At 35.8% G+C, this 20,762-nt stretch overlaps 2 protein-coding genes across 2 annotated transcripts in view; one reads left to right on the top strand and one right to left on the bottom strand.

The window, feature by feature from the left end:
* Window positions 1-657: 657 nt before the first annotated feature.
* On the bottom strand, window positions 658-5,945 carry cpsf3 (cleavage and polyadenylation specific factor 3). The gene is made up of 18 exons (XM_065256872.2): window positions 5,755-5,945; window positions 5,325-5,388; window positions 5,152-5,249; window positions 4,942-5,070; window positions 4,653-4,830; window positions 4,397-4,486; window positions 4,136-4,286; window positions 3,875-4,050; window positions 3,634-3,792; window positions 3,401-3,547; window positions 3,172-3,324; window positions 2,477-2,585; window positions 2,266-2,364; window positions 2,028-2,122; window positions 1,850-1,937; window positions 1,439-1,505; window positions 1,255-1,351; window positions 658-1,043 (listed from the first exon to the last, which is right to left on the bottom strand). Exons 1-18 carry the CDS (start codon window positions 5,823-5,825, stop codon window positions 942-944), a joined length of 2,073 nt encoding a protein of 690 aa, XP_065112944.1. The 5' UTR covers window positions 5,826-5,945; the 3' UTR covers window positions 658-941.
* Window positions 5,946-6,703: 758 nt separating this feature from the next.
* The window catches only part of asap2b (ArfGAP with SH3 domain, ankyrin repeat and PH domain 2b), a 23,103-nt gene continuing 9,044 nt past the window's right edge, over window positions 6,704-20,762 (top strand). Inside the window, exons 1-14 of the mRNA XM_065255882.2 lie at window positions 6,704-7,097; window positions 9,944-10,016; window positions 14,128-14,273; window positions 14,647-14,721; window positions 15,027-15,076; window positions 16,541-16,670; window positions 16,764-16,849; window positions 16,937-17,012; window positions 17,135-17,221; window positions 17,540-17,643; window positions 18,539-18,608; window positions 19,949-20,036; window positions 20,128-20,176; window positions 20,278-20,444. Coding sequence (XP_065111954.2) covers window positions 6,972-7,097; window positions 9,944-10,016; window positions 14,128-14,273; window positions 14,647-14,721; window positions 15,027-15,076; window positions 16,541-16,670; window positions 16,764-16,849; window positions 16,937-17,012; window positions 17,135-17,221; window positions 17,540-17,643; window positions 18,539-18,608; window positions 19,949-20,036; window positions 20,128-20,176; window positions 20,278-20,444 — 1,327 coding nt within the window. The 5' untranslated portion in view covers window positions 6,704-6,971. The remainder of the gene's footprint in view (window positions 7,098-9,943; window positions 10,017-14,127; window positions 14,274-14,646; window positions 14,722-15,026; window positions 15,077-16,540; window positions 16,671-16,763; window positions 16,850-16,936; window positions 17,013-17,134; window positions 17,222-17,539; window positions 17,644-18,538; window positions 18,609-19,948; window positions 20,037-20,127; window positions 20,177-20,277; window positions 20,445-20,762) is intronic.

Genomic DNA, 20,762 nt, shown 5'->3' with positions numbered 1-20,762 from the left:
TAAGAGCCTGATAAAAATGCTATTTTACAAAAGAAACGTCAGACGCACTTAGTGGGTTTTGCCTCTAAGCTCTTCATATGTACTGTAGATCAGTTCAGCAAGTTTGTTCATTGTGTGAACATAATATTGTGCTGACCTGAACTACTAAGCATGTGTGTCATTTCCTGTTATAAATTTCTTTAATAAAATGATCTAACCTTGAAAACTGATTTCAAATCCTGTGAAATCTTTTTGCCTTGTTAAATATATCCATAATACATGCATGCTTGCCCATTACACTGTAGAAATGGTGCTAAATAAGATTGACATCGATGTGAAAAATGAAATCTCCGTCATTTACTCACCCTCATGTTGTTCTAAACCTGTACGAGTTCTTTATTCTGTTGAACACAAACAAATATATTTTTATATAAATGATGGTAAACACACAGTGACAGCACCTATTGACTTCCATAGTATTTGTTTTTCCTACTATGGAAGTCAGTGGGTACGGTCAACTGCACGCTTGCTTACACTCATTTATCAAAATATCATCTTCTGTGTGTAACTGAATAAAGAAACTCATACAGGTTTAAAAACAACATGAGGAGTGATTAAATGGTGAACTATGAACTATCCCTCTGTGTGTTTGTTTATAAAAAAATAAAAAAATTTCAATTGGCTCAAAAACCTCTTTTATTAAATCAAAACATTGATCAAATACAATGTATAACTCCTTACAATGAACATAGAAAATGTGAAATAAAAAACAAAAATATTTAAATCATTATTACTACGTACTGTTCTGTGACTTTTGCAGAGGAACAGACTTGCATTCATGTCACATTTACAAACAAACTTGCACTGATTTTCTTTCGAATTTTATTTTGAGATGAGTAAAAATCCTCTGAAGTGCTTTGTCTGCATGAGTGTGGTTCAGTTTCTGGAGGCCTCTTCTCATCTCACATCACAGGATTCACAGCTTCATACAGCCTCTGTACAGCGAGCTCCACCATTTCTCTGAAAGAGTCATCTTCACCACTGGGCTCCTCACAATCCACAGTCTTAAGAATAAAAACAATGGAATTACTTTTACATTTATGCATGATCCAAAGTGACTTACAGTGCATTCATGCAATACACTTCATCAGTATGTGTGTTCCCTGGGAGTCAAACCCAAAACCTTTGCGGTGCTAACACAATGCTTTATCAATTGCGCTACAGGAACTTACTGTACTGTACATGTGCTGGAACGTCTCAGCGTGTGATACTTACTCTGGTTTCCATGTTGATGCAGACAGTCTTCCCATCTACAGTTATAGATAGATTGTTTTTATCGTTAAATTCGACACATTCCTCTCCGAACATGTCTCTGCAGAGCGTAACAGAAGAAAAATGTTATTACGTAAAAAAAAAACAATGCTTCTCCACTAAGGACGGCTAATGAGGTTCAACTTACCGAAACATTTTCAGTAATCTGTTTTGATAAAGATTCACATCCACCTTCTTTTCTTGGGGCTGAACAACTGAAATAAAACAGAACAAAGTTTACAAATGTAAGCTTTGTGATTTACTGTTTATAACATAAAATCATAATGTAAACAACATTCTGTGAAAATAAAACCTTGATATCTTTAATATTGACTTAGGTGAGTAAGTTCCTAATCTCATAATTAGATTGAGACTTTTAGTCTGGATTTCACAGACAGGTCACAGTATTGAATACTTATAACAATGACAGTAAGGAAAAAATATCAAGACATTTTTTTATTTTGCCATGTGGCTTTCTATGGCAAAATATGCAGCACACCAAAAAAATAGGCATCCAGCATAAGGAACCAAAACTACAGCAGCCTGTTGATAAATTCACCTTTCTGTGCTTTAGGATTTGACTGGACCTCCAACACCACTGTAGTGACTGCATCAGCATACATGTCATTTATCGGATTGGCAACCCACTGGTGGAAGCACAGAGACATAAAACCAAATGATCATGCTGTTGTTGCCATGGTTACAATTGTACGCGTTCATAACCGAGCTGCCCTCACCTCCATCATGACCATGTTTGCATCTTGAACCAGTGTGATGCTGTTAAAGACCCTCAGTGTGTTTTTCTCCGGCGTCTCAATTTCTTCCACATCACCTATGCACACAAAAATTTGAATCACAGATCAAAACATTTTACTTGCAGTGCATCTAGCTATATGTTTTATCAGTATGTGTGTTCTCTTGGATCAAATCCATGTTTTTTGCGCTGCTAACGCAATGCGACCGAGGTACACCCACCTGTCAAGTGACGTAATTGACTTAGCAGCAGGGGGAAAGGGCCGGTGAAGGGAATCGCTTGAGTCTGTTTTACAGTGCTCATGGCTAGATCGGTATAATCTGGATCATAAGAAACAAATAACAGGACTCAGTACTGTACACACAGAAGACCAACATATACAGATGAAATACCGAAACACATCATAGCTGTTCCATACAAACAACAACTTACTGGAGAGATCAGATGGGGAGAGGATATGATAACTGAAATTCTTTTTGACCAGGATGCCGGAGACCCTTTGACCCTGGGAACATTTCTTATCCGCAAGAGAACCCATCACCTTAAAAAACAACACAAGATTTGTTTTATAAAATGAACAGTTTTAATTCTAAACATGTGGCATTATTATATAAGATCTGAAATCTGATTGGACAACAGGTGATCCAAAAGTACTTTGTCACATATTTGTCCTAAATCGGACAAAATGAAGACCGAGAAGAAGAAAAGTCAAGTGCTCTTCCGCCATACAATACATTTCTTATCCGCTTAAAAAAATCGCCACGTTTTATTTTGTACCACCATACTTACTTGTGTAACTACACATGTAACAGTCTCTAAATAGGGAAAACATGGAAGCGTTTGGTGGCTTCTAAATTCATCCCTGTTTGGATCTTAAGGAATGAAGGGGACTAGGCAAAATGCTGACACATTTACAATGCACAGTGCAAAGATTAAGTGCATGCATTAAAAAAAAGATAGGGATGTATTAATTCATCTAAGTCGAGGTAAGAACATAGTAAAATATAGAAAAACTGTGGTGTTTTCCTTTAACGGTCGATAAACCGGTTCTTCATCTAATTCAGTACCTACTATCAAAGTATGCAATTTAAGACACAGGGAATAATTATGGACAACTGCAGTCTCACCTTTGCCAGTTTCTCTCCTCTGAAGTTAAGCGTGACGGCCTCTGTGTTACGAGGGTTGTGGACTTCGATGTGGACCTCGTCGTTGTCCTCATACTCTCGAATCAGGGCAGCTTTCAGGCGAGCCATCTCGTTCTGCTCTCCATGAACCAGGATCTGAATATACATGAATAAACATGAATAGGCAAACAAATGAGGATAAACAAATTAACTTTTACCTAAGACTGCATACCACATGAGGAGGTTTCAGAGCTCGGATGAACTCGCTGGTCTGCTGGTAGTCGGTGTGAGCAGAGAATGAGATGTAGTCCACAGACATCTTCAGCGGAAGCTTTTGGCCTGACATGGTGGTGATCTCCTCTGGTTCTGACATGATATGCTACACAGGGATAAATGTGAAGGTGGGTCAATTGAGCCCACTCAATTAATCGTCTAGTAAAAAAGTACCTTATCTATTTATGGTACCTTAGCCAAGGTTCCTTCCACACAGTAACCTGCTATGATGACACCATTCCTCTTATCGGTGCACCAGCTCTCGAAAAGCTCTCTGGAGAGCCCGCTTTGCATCATACCTGGAGATGCCATCACCACGCTTGGGCCTATGTCATCAAAATGGTCCATGCTCTGGATGAAAGGGTACAACGTTAGATTAGATTTTCCTCTTATCTAGAAATCAAACCACAATTAATGCCCATAGGAGGCCCACCTTAAGATTGCTGATATGCTTAAAGACAAAGGGGTTATTAATGTTGATGGCCTTGCGGATCTTGTCGTTCATTGCGTTCACGTAGGTCTGGTATACAGCCATGCACTTCTTTGCCAGGGAAGAGGCATAATATATGGGAATGTCATGAAGTTCAGGGTGATTCTGCCAGTATTCATCTAAAAAAAAGATGCAGGGGTTCAGTAGGGGTCAAGTGCCGTAGATGAATTGTTTGTTGTTAAGAATATAAACTCCGGACTTTACCAAGAATGAGCAGCAGCTCTTGGGCTCGACCCAAAGCAAACACAGGGATCAGACAGCGTCCCTCTCGGTTCACTATATCATGGACAGTGTTACAGAAACGTGCCTCCCTCTCTTCTCTTTTCTCATGGATGTGTGTGCCATATGTAGACTCCTACAGACACAATGGGGAGAAATATGGTATCTTAAAAAAGAGGAAAAGATGGATTTTGGCATTTCTTCTAAAATGGACTTTAACTTAAATCATATATCCAGTGTATTTACCGTGATGAGAATATCTGGTTTGACGCTGGGAATCTCAGCTGCCATTAGATGTCGGTCTTCTTGACGCGAAAAATCTCCTGTATACAGAAGCTGAAGGAAAGAGAAAGCACTGTGTTTATGAATTTTAGAAAGTATGTTTGAATAAACAAACCACAATGTTTTCAAGTGTATATTAATATTAATTCATTGAGATATAACGCTTACATAGCAAGAAAATTCGAACTTTTATTATTAATTACGCCTAAACAACACATACCTTAACTCCAGCAATTTCGATCATAAACATGGCGGCACCCAAAACATGACCTGCATGGTAGCACCAAAACTTGATGCCAGCCACCTCTTTCACTTCATGAAAGTTGATTGTCTCAATCTTGTCCATGCTTTCTTCGAGATCTGTCTCTGTATACAGCATATCATCAGCTGAGATGTTGCTTTTGACAGAAGGAAACAACAGAAAGAGATGAAAAATTATTTTGCTGGCTCTGTATGATATTTTTGTAAGATTTTTTATATCGGAAGAGCTGGAAGCAGACGCAATGTACCTCACTTTCACATAGTCTGAAAGCAACCAGCGGTAGATGGCTTTGGTGGCATGGGTCATAAAAGTCCTCCCTTTGAAACTTGTCTTTTGTAAAAACCATGGCAATGCTCCGCAATGATCCAAATGAAAACTGACAGAGAGAAAGACAAGGTAAGCAGACTTTAATTGATATCCAATATTGACATTATTCATGCAAAGTATGGGAACTCACTGGCTGATGAGGAGCAGGTCGATCTCAGCTGGGTCTATCAAATCAATGTAGGGCAATGCATCCATGCCTTCAAGTCCAGGGTGAATGCCGCAGTCCAGCTGCAAATAAATGGCATGTTAAAACATAAATATGTTCAACAAAGAACAACAGAGCAGAGCAAAAACCATGCTTACCATAATTTTACGTCCCTTGAACTCCAGGATAATGCATGATCTGCCCACCTCTTGACCAGCTCCTCTGATAAAAAAATACAATAACCCACATTAAAATATCCTGTAGTATACTTTATCATTTACTGTAACTGTAATATACAATAATAATTACTATGTTTATGCATACAATAGTATTTTAGTATTAAACATTATACATTGAAAGAAATACGTAGTATACCTAAATAATGACTATCGTAAGTTTCAAAAACACTACAGTATCTAGGGATGAATGGCAGAACAAATCATTCAACAGAAAGACTTAACACGCATGCAAAATACCTGCTTTAATTTCACTTTGTTCTGTGTTTGCAAAAATCTTTGAAAAACTACAAGAAACACTGAATAAACAAAACAGTGACGGAAAATATAACTCGCTATTAAATTAACTCACAGGGGTCTTATGAGAAGTTGATCACTCTCTTCTGCAGGTACTGGTACATCCGCTTTACGTTTTGTTGCCATAGTTGTTGTGACTTTTACACTTAATCCAGAAATATTTATTTCATATCCATCGAGCCGATAAATGATAACGTGCACTGAGTAACGTTACTGAGCCGACACACGCACTACGAGCAAGCAAGAATCAATTACTTCCGGTGTGACAACAAATCAAAATAAAAGTCCGTGAAAAATAAATAAATAAAGGCATTTCATTATATTCCCCAATAATTTATTATTATTACGAACGACATAAATCAAAAAGTCTTATAAGGTGTGGAATTACCTATTATATTACCTATTATATGTCATTATCAAGGTATTTTATTTCCACAAATGCTGACGTACACACACATATATATATTACAATGCATTCTGTACTAATGGATTACTGTAAAACTGCTTTGGTACACAATGCAAATTGGGGAAAAGCGCTGTTGAATTTTTGTAATTCTATAAAAAATTGATATAAAAAATAGCCAATTAAAGTCAAACAAGACTTTATATTATATTTTATGTTTCAAGAACTTCTCGAAATATATCAAAATGAAACTATAAAAGTCATAACTGACGCAAAAGACATATAAACAGATTTAACAGGTTTTTAGATCCCTTATTTTTTCGGATCTGATGGGTAAGCAAGTTTGGAGGTCACCTGGATGTGATTGACAGGTGAAACTATTCCGCTTACAGACCATATTTAAAGGTGTTTGGGCTTCATACGGGGCTGCGCAGATCATGACATCAGTAATCAGTTCATGACATCAAAGTACCGCGAGAGTGTTTCGAAAGTACGTTGCTCTCACGGTATTATGATGACACACGCCTATCGCTCTGCGCAGCGCCGCAAAAAGTTTTGTACAGGTACTGTGGGCGGAATCCAGAAGCGTTGAGAATGCAGTGATACGCCGTACTGTACATTACTTACACCGGTCAGCTGCGCATGTAATGGATCTATTTAACTCATCTCCTGCTCAAAGATTTTACTTTTCATCGCTTCTCTTTCTTCTTAATCTGTTTGGACTTCGTTCGCGACTTTTTAAGATACGAAGTTTAAGGAGTGACTGACATGGATTGAGTTTGGATTGCAGCTGTTCGCGTTCAACTTTATAACAAACTTGATGGTTCTTGTCTTGGATCTAGTCTGTATTTAAAGGAAATAAGTTAATCATGCCTGATCAGTTGACTGTATCAGAGTTTATGGACATTACTAATGAGGACTATAAAGCACCCACGACGTCAGTGTTCTGCACGCGCATGGCTCACTGTCGCAATACAGTGGCCGCTTTGGAAGAGGTGAGATGTTTATCCAACATCAATTACACGCGTGTTTTAACACCACCCAGAAAAAAAATGCTGTAATATTCTTCAGTACTTACGTTAGTAAACTTTTGTAATTTGTATAGAGTAGTAATCACTTCATTACTAATCACACAACAGTGTACTTGATGAATTTTAGGAAATAATGTAGTAATGTTTACTATGAAAATGTTAAAAATACTATAGACTATCTAGTGTTTTCAGTCAACTATAGTAAATCATAAAGTACACTACAGTATTTTTCATGGGCATTAATATACGATACTAAATGATAGACTGTACAGAAAGTCTGCGGTCTGACCTCAGAATATACGTTTCTTTGTCTAAAATACTTTCATTTGTCTGTTTTACGAAATTAGCATGGACAAATACTTCCTTCTTTTTACACCAAAGGCTCTGTGTATCCAAAGTTAGAAGTGAACCTCGCCCATGTTTAACAATTGACACTTCACGCATATTATGCAACTCCTTACAACAATGTTTATAGAAGGCATCAGTTTCACTCCTAACCTTTTATCAATGACATTTCCATAAGGCCCATACAACTGAAAAATACTGTTTACATACAGAAGATCCTGAAAACACATGCCTCTCTCTTAAAACAGTGACATGTAATTGTAACAATAAATGCATATGGAAGGTTCATATTCACTGATGCATACATGTCTGTCCCAGTGTATTTAATTATATAGTGCAATAATATGGTTTTTATACATTGCGTTTATGATACAAAGAAACCAAGATGTGCTAATATCAAATACAGATATTAGATGCATAAAATATTATGTGCGACATTCATTAATACAAAAACATCCAAGGTATTATCATCAATACATTAATACATATCATTAAATATCACTATATATATATATATCTCTAAAATACTTTCATTTGTCTGTTTTACGAAATTAGCATGGACAAATACTTTAGCATGGACACTTACTTATATATATATATATATATATATATATATATATATATATATATATATATATATATATATATATATATATATATATATATATATATATATATATATATATATATATATATATATATATATATATAGTAAGTAAGTGTATACATCTGTCATTATCACTTGATTTGCCATAGTATCATTGTAAGGGATGACACTTAATCCCGTAATTACTATATTGACTTCTTGAACTAAAACCGAAAATAGCTTACTTTAATAGTAAGCTTGTTTCACTATGAACTTTACTGATCTCTGAAAGGGGAAAAATATCCTGTTCCTATCAGTACTTCCACTTTTGCTGAGAAAGGTTACACTCTGCCACCATTGACCTTTTATGAACGGAGAAAGTATTGTGTTTATCTAATGCTGAGGTGAAAAGAAGAATAGTGATATTGACTATTACTACTGTATAGTATAGTATATAATACAAAGCATTATTTCAGATAGTATTTCAAGGAAATGTTTGTAAAAAAACAAAACAGAAATGAGTAAAATCCACTGCCTTTGGCTCTTAGGGAAACTAGCATGCATGGCAAAGACACACAAAGTTAAACTCTCTTTATGAGTTGCCCTATGGCACTACCCCATTTGCATTTAGCCTTCGTCGAGGTAAACAGATGTTCATGGTTTATGTAAAAACTAGAAGTGGACCTCATGTGACTTTCTTCTTTATGCTTGTATTTGCTCTTCTGTACGAAGAAGCAACCACCTGTAGAGACATTCAATGATGTCACATGCTTGTTTTTGTCCAGCCTATCAAATATTTTGTCATAACAGGGAAGTTATCAATGTGTCATGATAGGCTCCTTATCTGAATTAAGGACTTCACAGCCAACATAAAGCCTATAACTCGGTTTGACACGTAGTCTAGTTCTTTACTGTATATTCCACTAGTTTCTATGTGTTGTGTCCTGCTGAGACTTGTCTTAAATGAAAGCCCAGTGCTGTTAATATGTCTCTTTCCCTCTCTCTCCTTCCTTCGATTTTTTCTTTTTCCTCAAGGCTAAGGCGGGATGGCTGCCCTAGTTCTTGTCCTAACTTGTCACTCCTAATCTTTCTTTTCCCTCTATTTTACACACACGTCTACATACTGTTTTTCCTCATCTGTTGGTGTCTGCTGTCTTCACTCTTCTGTCTCATGTGTGCACCATATCAGTGATTTTACTTTTTTCGTACAGAGACGTGTACAGGAGAGCTTGAACCGGCAGAAGAATCTTGAGATGTTAATGTTAAAAAGAGTAAAAAATTATGTGAATTAAAATCCACTTAAATATACTTAGTTTAGATTTGAAATGAGTTACTTTAAAAGGTTTAGTAAACTACTGTACATTTGTCTGAATTTGAGCATGTGTTTCTTCTGTACAAACCAAATATTGTGTACACAACAGGATTAAACACTTGGAGAAGAGATGAGTGACATCATATTAAGCTGCATTATGTATGTAGAAAACTCACCTGAAATTAGATTTAATAAAGTTTAATGGTTAAAGGTCCTTCTAGTGTCAGACAAACTGTGTCTATGAGTGTTTTCAACTGTGGTGGGCACTGGGCCCGCTCCCCTGATTTTGGTTTATTGCCAGTAATTACTCCTGCATAAACATAGATATTGGGCCACAAGCTTTTCTACTTCTCTTTGTAAAATTCCCAGAGCGTGATTCAGCCTGAGTGAATGATGAGTGGCTGCATTATAGGTGATCTCAGTATATCTGCATGTTACAGGACTGTGTGTGATTGTTTGAGAGGAAGGCAAAAAATTTGCACCTCAGATAAAGTCTATTTTTGTAGTGGTTGTGAATTCTGAACTTGATCATTTATCATTACAACTAAAAAATTTTTTATTTTGCAGGCGTTGGATCTGGACCGCAATGTACTGCACAAAATGAAGAAGTCAGTCAAAGCCATAAACACCTCTGGTCTATGTAAGTGTTACAAATGGTCATTGAGATCTCATACTTTATAAGTTGGAAAGTTTAGAAATAAACTTGTTATTTTTCTCAAATACAACTACTTATAAATTATACATACTTTTAGGGTAAAGAAAAGTAAATTTCTTCTGTTAAAGGAATAGTCTACTCATTTTCAATATTAAAATATGTTATTACCTTAACTAAGAAGAGTTGATACATCCCTCTATCATCTTAGTGCGTGCACGTAAGCGCTGGGGTGCGCTGCGACACTTTGATAGCATTTAGCTTAGCCCATTCATTCAATGGTACCAATCAGAGATAAAGTTAGAAGTGACCAAACACATCAACGTTTTTCCTATTTAAGACGAGTAGTTATATGAGCAAGTTTGGTGGTACAAAATAAAACGTAGCGCTTTTCTAAGCGGATTTAAAAGAGGAACTATATTTTATGGCGTAATAGCACTTTTGGGAGTACTTCGACTCGCCTGAAAAGTCCGCTCCCCTTCTCACTCTCATAATGGGAGAGGGAGGGTGTTACTGCGCCGAGTCGAAGTACTCCCAAAAGTGCTATTACGCCATAAAATATAGTTCCTCTTTTAAATCCGCTTAGAAAAGCGCTACGTGCACGCACACAGGTGATAGAGGGATGTATCAACTCTTCTTAGTTAAGGTAATAACATAGTTTAATATCGAAAATGAGTAGACTATTCCTTTACCACTATTTATTCACATTATCCTTAATGATATAAAGCAATAGCCTGGACAGTAATTTAGGTTTCCTATGCAGTTGGATTTGGGTCATTGTTACTCAGCAAGCAAGCAGAGGTTTATTTTACTACCTCATACATTCTCCTCATTCCTTCCAAGAACACAGAAACATGTTGCAGCAAGAACATGTGTATTATCTCCTCCCGCTTTCTTAAGTTCTTACATTAGACAGATCAACACGTCCTTTTTCCTTAAAATCTCATTCTGCATGCTTAAAATTGTATGATTAAGATAAATATTCTTGTGAAGGACGCCATGTTTGAAATTATACAGTGCAATTATGCTCATAACAACACTGATGGTTTGTGAGATGTGCTCTTATGTTAAAGCCAGTTTTAATATTATAATTAGGGATATTCAATTACTTAGGGTGACATTTACTGATACAGATATATACTGATAGTTTTGCTTTTTACTTCTTGTTTCAAATGATAATGTTGTGAAATCCAAGAAGTGCAGAGCATGCAAACTGCTATGCTGTTGTTATTGTCAACAACAAGTGTTTTTCTGCCCCTTTTGATTGGCAGGATATAATATGCCCTGATCTTTGGCTGTTATTAAAAAAATCGTTCCGATGTCCGATAATGGGGAAAATTGCTCTTGTACGCCGACAGAATCTTGATTAGGCCGATACATCGTTGCCCTCTAACTATAATATTAATTTCATTGTTCGATTTTTATGGACATTGACTGTAATATGATAAACAGCTTGGTACTCTTTCCAAAACAGAGTTTCCACATAATGCCTAATGTAAATAGGGGAAAACCAGTCTGTAGCCACTGCCCTACAAGCAATTTTGCATTTAAGAGCCATCTAATGGCTGTCCAAACCCAACCCAGACTAGGAGCAGACCTAGGCTAAAACAAGCCAAAATGTGGGCTGTCAGTAAAAATGTAATAGATGTATCCCATAAATGAGCTAAATAAATAAAAAATGTAACCAAACACTTGGAATCACTTTAGACTTTGCTTACATGATGTGATATCATACATCTCTCAAGTTATTTTGGCAGAAACAGCATGTAACCAAATGTAAGTTTATTTTGGCTAGAAGTGGGTTACTCATAGCAGGATTTAAAGGGACACGCCACTTTTTTTGAAAATAGGCTCCTTTTCCAGCTCCCCTAGAGTGAAACATTTGATTTATACCTTTTTGGAATCCATTCGGCCCATCTCCAGGTCTTGCGGTACCACTTTTAGCATAGCTTACCATAATCCATTGAATCTGATTAGACCAGGGGGTTTCAAAATTTTTGTGTGTGTGGACCACTATTTGTAATCAAGAATTTTCGGGGACCACCTCATAATACTCATAATAAAATATGTCTACACAAAGTCCTGAATTAATCCGCACCTCTAAATAGGCTTACTAGCACTAACTATAACTGGTCATCACATCAGTACAACAGGTTTGTTAAAAGAAAGTTTACTGCACAAAATGGCTGCCACATATTTTATTTATTTCTTTACTCAAGCGCCCGAGGGCATGGTTCATTTCAACAACGGGCTTATTTCCATATGTAGTCGTATGAAATCCATACAGTAACAAGAACAGTTGGATATAGTCAACATATCAAAACCTTTGGCGATTTTAGGGGATTATTAATCTTCAGAGTCCACTTAACAGCACATCCGCAAAACATTTCAGAAACGCAAGATCAAGAAACTAACTGGAAATTAAAATAATAACAGGCCTTAGTCATTCCATTTATAAACATTTCTTTTCATATAAATTACCTATAAAGGCAAACCTCTGCCTCTTTTCTTTACAGAGAACCTGTTGCTATCCACCGATCCATTTTGAACTTGAATGTCACGGTCGAGCGCCACTGGTCTATTTTAGTAATCACACAATAACTTGACAATTTAAAGAGTAACTAAACCCTAAACCAACTTTTTTTAGTTAATGATCTGTAAGAATGATGCTTTATTAGTGCTGTTCATTTATTTTAGTAACTTTTTTGCCATTTGGATATTAAGTGTTTCAATACTGCAATATATGGTGTAAAAACGTCTGAATGCTGCCCTCTTCAGGTTGAACTGTGGCTACTGCAGTTGAATTTTCCTATTGGGTGTTGGGTCCAAAAAATGACTCGTGACGTAAGCAGGTTTAAGCTCACCACGCCCTTGTTACGATCTCACCACACACTTGGTACGAGCTTAGTTCGTCCCCTCTATCTCCGTTGGGATCTTCCCACTTTTCTTGCATTTTTCAAATATTGCCAGTGGGCGGAGTCAGGTTCTGACCAGGGGTTTAGTTACGCTTGAATTTAAAATTTATATACATATTCTTTATATACATATTTTTAAAAGTATATTATTTTGTATTTTATTTAGCTTTTACGCGGACCCCCTGCAGTACCCTCAGGGACCACTAGTGGTCCGCGGACCACAGTTTGGGAATGGCCGTATTAGACCATTAGCATCGCGCTCAAATATTACCTAAGAGTTTCGATATGATACTGTATTACGCATCACCCAAATGTAGTTCCCTTGGTTACTTTCAATAGCAGGGACTATTTTCGGGCACTGCGTAATATCATTGCGCCTGCTGCAGCCATGGTACGGCAGCAAAGTCCTTGATTATTACGCCAGAATGAGAGTATAGTTCCTAGCAATATCTGCCTAGAAAATCGCAACTTTTAATTTTCCGACTGTATAAGTACACAATGTAGAGAATTAACTACAAATGTAACTACAGAAGAGTCAATTTTTATATAGGAAAAATATTGAAACTATTTGGTTATTTTTGAACACAATGCTAATGGTCTAATCAGATTTAATGAATTATGCTAAGCTATGCTAACAAAGGTACCGCCAGACCCAAAGATCAGCTTAGTGGATTCCAAAACACTAAAAACCAAATATTTATCTCTAGGGGAGCTGGAAAATTAGCCAATTTTTTAAAAAGTGGAGTGTCCCTTTATCTATTGGGTCTAGTTACTGTGAAATGATGGCTATTGCTTGCTGAATGCATTGCAGTAGCCCAGCTCTTACACAGCTTGTTTACTTTTTGTTATGCTGTACAGTGCTTGGGAGGGGTTACTGAGCTCCATTCTACAGCACAGACTTTGGTCATAAACTGGGAAGTATGTTCTTTTGCAAGCAGCAGGATGAATAAGTCACACGTGATAAGCATTGACTTATGCCCTCGTGAAAAGGTCAAGAGTGTTTACAGTTCGGGAGTACAAAGCATTTAAGACAAATGATCTTTCTAAAACTAAATAAAAAAATGCAGAGAATAACACTGATCATCAAACAAGCTTTTTTTCACTAGGAATAATAAACCACATGCTAAGCATTTGCTATAATATCACTGCGGGTAAATGAACAGATGGTTTCTGCTTATTTGTAGCTCACGTAGAGAATGAGGAACAGTACATCCAGGCACTGGAGAGGTTTACGGATAACACAGTGTATAAAGATGACCCTGAGATGTCCAATTACTTCCTTACATTTGCTGGTTTGACCAAGGAGCTCACTGGTCTTTTCAAAAACCTGGTGAGATTTTTTTGTGATTTACTGTTTTCTACATAAAATCACCATACATTATAAAAAAGTTGGTTAAACTTAAAAATTTAAGTAACCTGGGTGCATTTAAATTTTGAATTAATTCAACTAATTCAACAACTCTTTTTTGAATTAACTAATATTTTTAAGTTGAATGAACTCAAAATTATAAGGCAATATTGTTGATATCTTAAATATTGACTGAGTAAGACCATGTCAAAGATTGAATTAAATGTTTAGGAATTTCCTGACTACTTTGATGCTCCTATTCTCATAAAAGAGCATGAGACTTTAGCTTGAATTTTCACCGAATTTACAATTTTTAATGCTGAATGTCCCTTCATGTCTCCATTTATGCTGACAGCTGCAGAACATGAATAATATCATCACTTTCCCACTAGACAGTCTGCTAAAAGGAGACCTCAAAGGAGTAAAAGGGGTATGAAATGTATTATACACATTGCTGTTAAATAAGTAAATCTCAAAGTGTCGTGGAGCACAAAAACACTTTTTTGAGATAATATATGCGTCTGACATTTTTATTTTAGAAGGAAATCAGTCAGTATCTTCACGATGACCTTGTGAGATACAAGGCCATGCCTTTGATAATATTTACCTTCAGTTTCTGGTCTTATCATTTAGGATGTGCTGTCTTATAAACACAATGATTTGCATGTTGATTTGCATGTGTGTTAAGACGTTTAACCTTTATGGCTCTCATGGGAACTGCTGTCTTTTTTGCAGGATTTAAAAAAGCCTTTCGATAAAGCATGGAAGGATTATGACACCAAACTGTAAGCAACTTTATATTTACCTTAAAAATCGAACCTGTTTTATTGTCAAATGCCAGATCTGTGTATCAGAAAAATCTCAGACAGGTTGATCAAGTACAGTCAAGCTTTCCTGCACTGTCAGAAAAAATTGTCAAACTATTCCCAAGTGTTCGCTGAGGTGTACCCTTTCAAAATGAGTTCGTATTAGTTGTTCAAAGTAGGGATGCTTAACGATTAATCGCGATTAATCGTTAGCAGAATAAAAGTTTTTGTTTACATCATATATGTGTGTGTGAACTGTGTATAACTTTGTATAAATAAATGTACACACATGCATGTATATGTTTTAGAAATGTTTACATGTGTATATACATTTGTATATTTATGTATAATTTATATTATATATAAATATAAATACTTAATATATACATTTTTTTTCTTAAAATTAAACATGAATGTGTTCATATTTATATATATATACATATTTATTATACACAGTTTACACACATATGTGATGTAAACAAAAACTTTTATTCTGCTAACGATTAATCGCTATTAATTGTTTAGCATCCCTAGTTCAAAGGTACATTTATGTACCAAATAGATACATATCTATACCTACAATGAAAAAAATACACTGCATTTTTGTCAAATCAACATATATTTTTATGTTACTTTAACTTAAAAAATTAAGGCAAACAATTTCAACTTGACTTTATAAGTTATGTCAACGTTTCACAAGCCAAAACTTAAAATAGAAGGTTGAATTGACTTGCAAAACCAAGTTGTTTTAACATTATGCTGCATTTTTTTACAGTGTAAACAGTACACAAAAAAGCCTCTTCAGTTGAATGTATTTTAATTACGTGGCAAATTTCCTTGTAAAATTAATTATTACATATGGTCTGCATAAAAAGAGTTTTTCCAACAAACATGATTTGATACAGGTAGGCAATATGAATGTAATAATTTAACATTCAAATTTGCCACGTAATGAAAATACATTTAACTGAGACTTTTATTAAATTTAACATATAAGGCTTTTTGTAATTGTGTACATATTACAAATTTTTCTGTCCGTTCTGAGCGCATACAATTTCTACTTGACTGGTTTCTGCATTACTCTATAAAACCTCTATGTAACAAACTAAGTGGGATGTACTATAAGGAAAGATAACATAAAGAGCTGAGAAAGGTTCAAGTATTTCGACTTGGCTTTGAACTTAAGCAGATATTTCAGGTACAACAATGACAGTAAATCTGTTTATGTGAATCTGCTCTACAAGATGAAGGGAAAGTAGCACTACATAGGCCAAGGCTAAGTCATTTCAGATGTTTTAACCTAATAACTGGGTCTTTGGCATAGCTGAAGGCTTTATTACAGAGCCATACCTTAAATAAACAACAGCACTGGCATTTACAACGTATTTGTGCGTTCTGAGCATTTCTGGTCAAAGTAATTTCAGACTGTAAACTACTTTACAGAAACAAGATTGAGAAAGAAAAGCGTGAACATGCCAAACAACACGGCCTGATCAGGACTGAGATCAGTGGAGGAGAGATCGCAGAAGAGATGGAGAAGGAGAGACGCCTCTATCAGCTTCAGATGTGTGAGGTAAGGAATGTGCTTTATGTCTCTGCAGTGTCAGTGAGATTTTGGTCTTATTCGAAGCAATTCAAATAACTGAATTGCATTTTTCGCTTACAGTATCTCATTAAGGTCAACGAAATTAAAGTCAAAAAAGGAGTTGACCTGCTCCAAAACCTCATCAAATACTTTCACGCTCAGTGCAAGTACGTTTATTTACAAAAATCTCTTCCGCAATAGTGAGTATTTTTACATTACAAGTTTCTTACAGTTCACAATTCACATTTTCACAGTTTCTTTCATGATGGGATAAAAGTTGTAGACAACCTGAAACCTTTCATGGAAAAACTTGCCACAGACCTGACAGCAGTGAGTTTATCTATATTGGTGCACACCCTTTTAAACACTTGTTTACTTTAGTGTTCTTACATAGTGTGATATATGTATTAGTACACAGTTTTAACAATATCTATGTTGCATGTGAATGGCAGAACAAGCAAACACAAGATGCAGAGAGGAAACAGTTGATGCAACTGAAGGAGGTTCTGAAATCTGCGCTGCAATCCGAGTCTAAGGATGTGAGTCATCCTGTTTGAATTGATCCTTCAATGCCAAACATGACAATGCTCTCCAAACATTTGGATCCTTTTTATTGGCATGCAATGCTAAGTTTATTAAAACCAGATTATATCAACTGTTTGCTTGCAACAATTCTTTAAATCTGATCATGTTGTACAATCAGGTTACACTTGATTTGCAAGTGCACTATTTAAAGCCTGAGCTAATGATGAATAATAAAATATTTATACATTTTACGTAATATTAGATCATTATATACATTAGTTCTGACAACAGTAAAGTGACTTTTTAATTTTTCATTTCATGTGTGGTGAAAGGATGGTCAGTCGAAGCAGAATGCAGGCTACAGTCTTCATCAGCTGCAGGGCAATAAAGCTCATGGCACCGAGCGAACTGGGTTCCTCCTCAAGCGCAGTGAGGGGTGAGTTTGTCTAAAGCTCACATAACATATGCTGTTTCTGCTTATCTCATTTTAATCTTAAGTACCTATAGAGTAGTATTAAATTCTTCATATATCGAAAGAGTCTTTCGTATTTATAAAAGACTTTACTGATTCTTTACGAATAAGCCCAAACTCTTGGAGACGTACTGCGGCGGGAGCGAGTCACAAGCAACACACAAAACATTATCCTGCTATCTCTGGATAACTTATGATTCACGACATGTTCGTGTCATTTACATTATATGCACTTACTGTATGTACAGTCAAATCACAGATATTTGATGCAGTGTTAAACAAACACGCACTCAAAACTCCGCTGCTATCCCGGATAATCAAACTGTTTCCATAAGGCTGGGTTCTTTGGGAATCTGAACAAACTTACCTATCCCTCCCAAACAACAAGACACTTCTTTGGTGATGTTGATTTCGTGTCAGCTCTTGGTTGGTGTGTGCGTGCATTATTCCGGTTAAAGTGCCCATATAAGGACTTCCACTGTACTTTCTGCACTGAAATTGCCCATAAAGAATTAAAACAAGATTGTTACGTATGAAGCTTTATTGTTTGAAAAAAAAGTACGAACCCTGGCGAAATGCATTCAGCACAGAAATAATCCATCATACGTCCAACTGCCTTTTTGACACTTTGCGTATGTTTACCATGAGGAATTCAACTCTTAAACAGTGTTATTAAGTCTAAAAAAGCTTTACCCCCATTTTAATAATACATGTGCATTATTATAAAAATCCAAAAGATGTTTCATTATCACCCATTTTTAGATGTTAATGCCAGAAATTAATATGGGCATCTTAAAAGCTCTTTGAATGTTCTGTAAAGTTTGTGTGATGAAGGTTCCTCTCTATATGGTGTTTGCAGATTGAGGAAAGTTTGGCAAAAAAGAAAGTGCTCTGTGAAAAATGGATTGCTGACCATCGCTCATGGAACGGTAAGTGAAAGTGTCTACCAAATGCATAATGTAAATAAGAAAAGACTGAACAGAGGAACACAATGAGGAAGAAATACTGAAAAGATGAGGGATACAGATACTTTGCTCTCACTTTAAGATCTGTATTTGATTAAAATAAATACCCCAAAATTAAATGCAACAACATTCTCTTAAATTACAGGAAAACACTTTGTATGCATTATGTTTTTCAAATGCATAGTTATAGTTAATATTCTGAATTATATATTACTAATATGTGAGTCAGTTTGTGAAAACCCAGCTAAAGTCTCTTTTTTTGTGATTTACTGTTTTCTATATAAAAATTATCCAACATAATAAAAAACATCTGTGAAAATGTAACCTTGATATCTTAAAAAAGTAAGTTACCTTGTTGCCTTAAAAATGTAGGTTTAATCAACTTAAAAATATTAGTTGACTCAAAAAAATTGAGAATGATGAGTAGATTTTCTGTTAAGTTGTCCTAAAGATAACAACAACAATCAAACTCTGACCAATGTTATTTATACTATTTAATACTAATGTAATAATACTATTTTTAAATTGAATTAACTCAAAAGTTTAAAGGAAAACACCACCGTTTTTCAATATTTTACTATGTTCTTACCTCATTCATGACGCGCGATACAAAGATTAAGTGCATGTATTGAATAAAGATAGGTATGTATTAATTTGTCTAGGAACATAAAATATAAAAAACTGTGGTGTTTTTCTTTAAGGCAAACAAGTAACTTACTTTTTTAAGTTGAACCATTTTTTTTTTTTACAAAATCAATGATTGAAATCAAACTTTGATGCTCTTAATCTCATAATTAGTTTATAAAACTTTAGCATGGATTTCACAGACTGGGTGTCACGGTGATCCGTGTCATGTTTTGTGTCTGTTTCATATTGTCATCGCCTGGACACTTGTTAATTATCACCTCATTCATTCCACCTGTGTGTCATTAGTCTTTGTGTATTTATACCAGTGTTTGTGTCACACTCATCGCCGGATCATTGTCAGTACTACCATGTTTGTTTCCCGTTCCATGTTCATCTGTTCCTGTGTTTTGCTTACCTGCTGTTATTTTGATTCCTGTGTTTTGTTTCCAGTTTATTTATTAAATGTTATTTATTCAGTCATCAAGCTCTGCACTTGCGTCCTCACTTCCTCACTCCTGCATACGTATCATGACACTGGGTCACACATTGTAATTGAAGTTATAATATATTTTTTCAATAGCTCTTTATAACTGTGACATAACTAGGTAATGAATGTCAAAAAATATCTCAAGAACATCCCTTTTTTCCACCTATTTTCATCTCTCTTATTTTTGCAGGCCAATGTGCCGCCAGCAAACCTCAACCTCTTAACCTGCCAAGTGAAGCGAAGCATGGACGAGAAGAAATGTTTTGATCTCATATCTCGTAATATACCTAAATATTTTTAGAATTGGTCATGGATCATGTGGTTGGTCTGTAATTAATAATTTACTTGCGTTATTTTTACATATTCTAGATGACAGAACGTATCACTTCCAGGCAGAGGATGAAGCAGAGTGTCAAGTGTAAGTGTTGGCGCTCACATGATAATGCAATATTACATAGTTTGTCAAAGTTATAACATCAGCTCTCTCTTATTATCTGTTTGTGTGTATCTCTCTCTCAGCTGGGTCTCCGTGCTCCAAAACAGTAAAGAAGAAGCATTGAACAACGCCTTTAAAGATGACCAGAACGAGGGTGAGAACAACATCGTACGGGAGTTGACAAAGGCTATTGTGGAAGAAGTGAAGAAAATGAGCGGCAATGACGAGTGCTGTGACTGCGGAGCTGCCAGTAAGCAATACAACAGTAATGTGGTGCTTAAAAATTTGGGCTGGCCCATGGGGGGATCTTTTGTGTCACCCTCAGCTTACTGAGGACATCACAGTTTTCAAATCTACTTGCTGCAGGTGTGTTATAAATTTAACTGAATAATGAGTGCACACCCAATCTGTGCCCAGATTTCTGCAGAACTGTAATGCTTGTCATTCACTAAATACCACAAATGATCCACCCTTGTTTGTTTGTTTATTAAATATTTTGGGCAAATGATACACTGCTGCATCGCTTAACACATTTTACCTTGTGTTAAGCACAAAAGAAACGTATCTG

Source organism: Paramisgurnus dabryanus, chromosome 12 (assembly GCF_030506205.2).
Source record: "Paramisgurnus dabryanus chromosome 12, PD_genome_1.1, whole genome shotgun sequence".
Taxonomy (NCBI): domain Eukaryota; kingdom Metazoa; phylum Chordata; class Actinopteri; order Cypriniformes; family Cobitidae; genus Paramisgurnus; species Paramisgurnus dabryanus.
The sequence above is the reverse complement of the archived record's forward strand: the minus strand, read 5'-3'. Positions and strand labels throughout refer to the sequence as shown.

Bases quoted from the DNA above. Each gene is read 5' to 3' on its own strand.
- cpsf3 (XM_065256872.2), bottom strand. From the start codon at position 5,825: ATGGCAACAAAACGTAAAGCGGATGTACCAGTACCTGCAGAAGAGAGT. The intron at 4,487-4,652 runs GTATGTGTTGTT...TCTTTCCTTCAG, and splicing joins TCGAAATTGCTGGAGTTAAG to CTTCTGTATACAGGAGATTT. The intron at 1,044-1,254 runs GTAAGTATCACA...TTTATTCTTAAG, and splicing joins GCATCAACATGGAAACCAGA to ACTGTGGATTGTGAGGAGCC.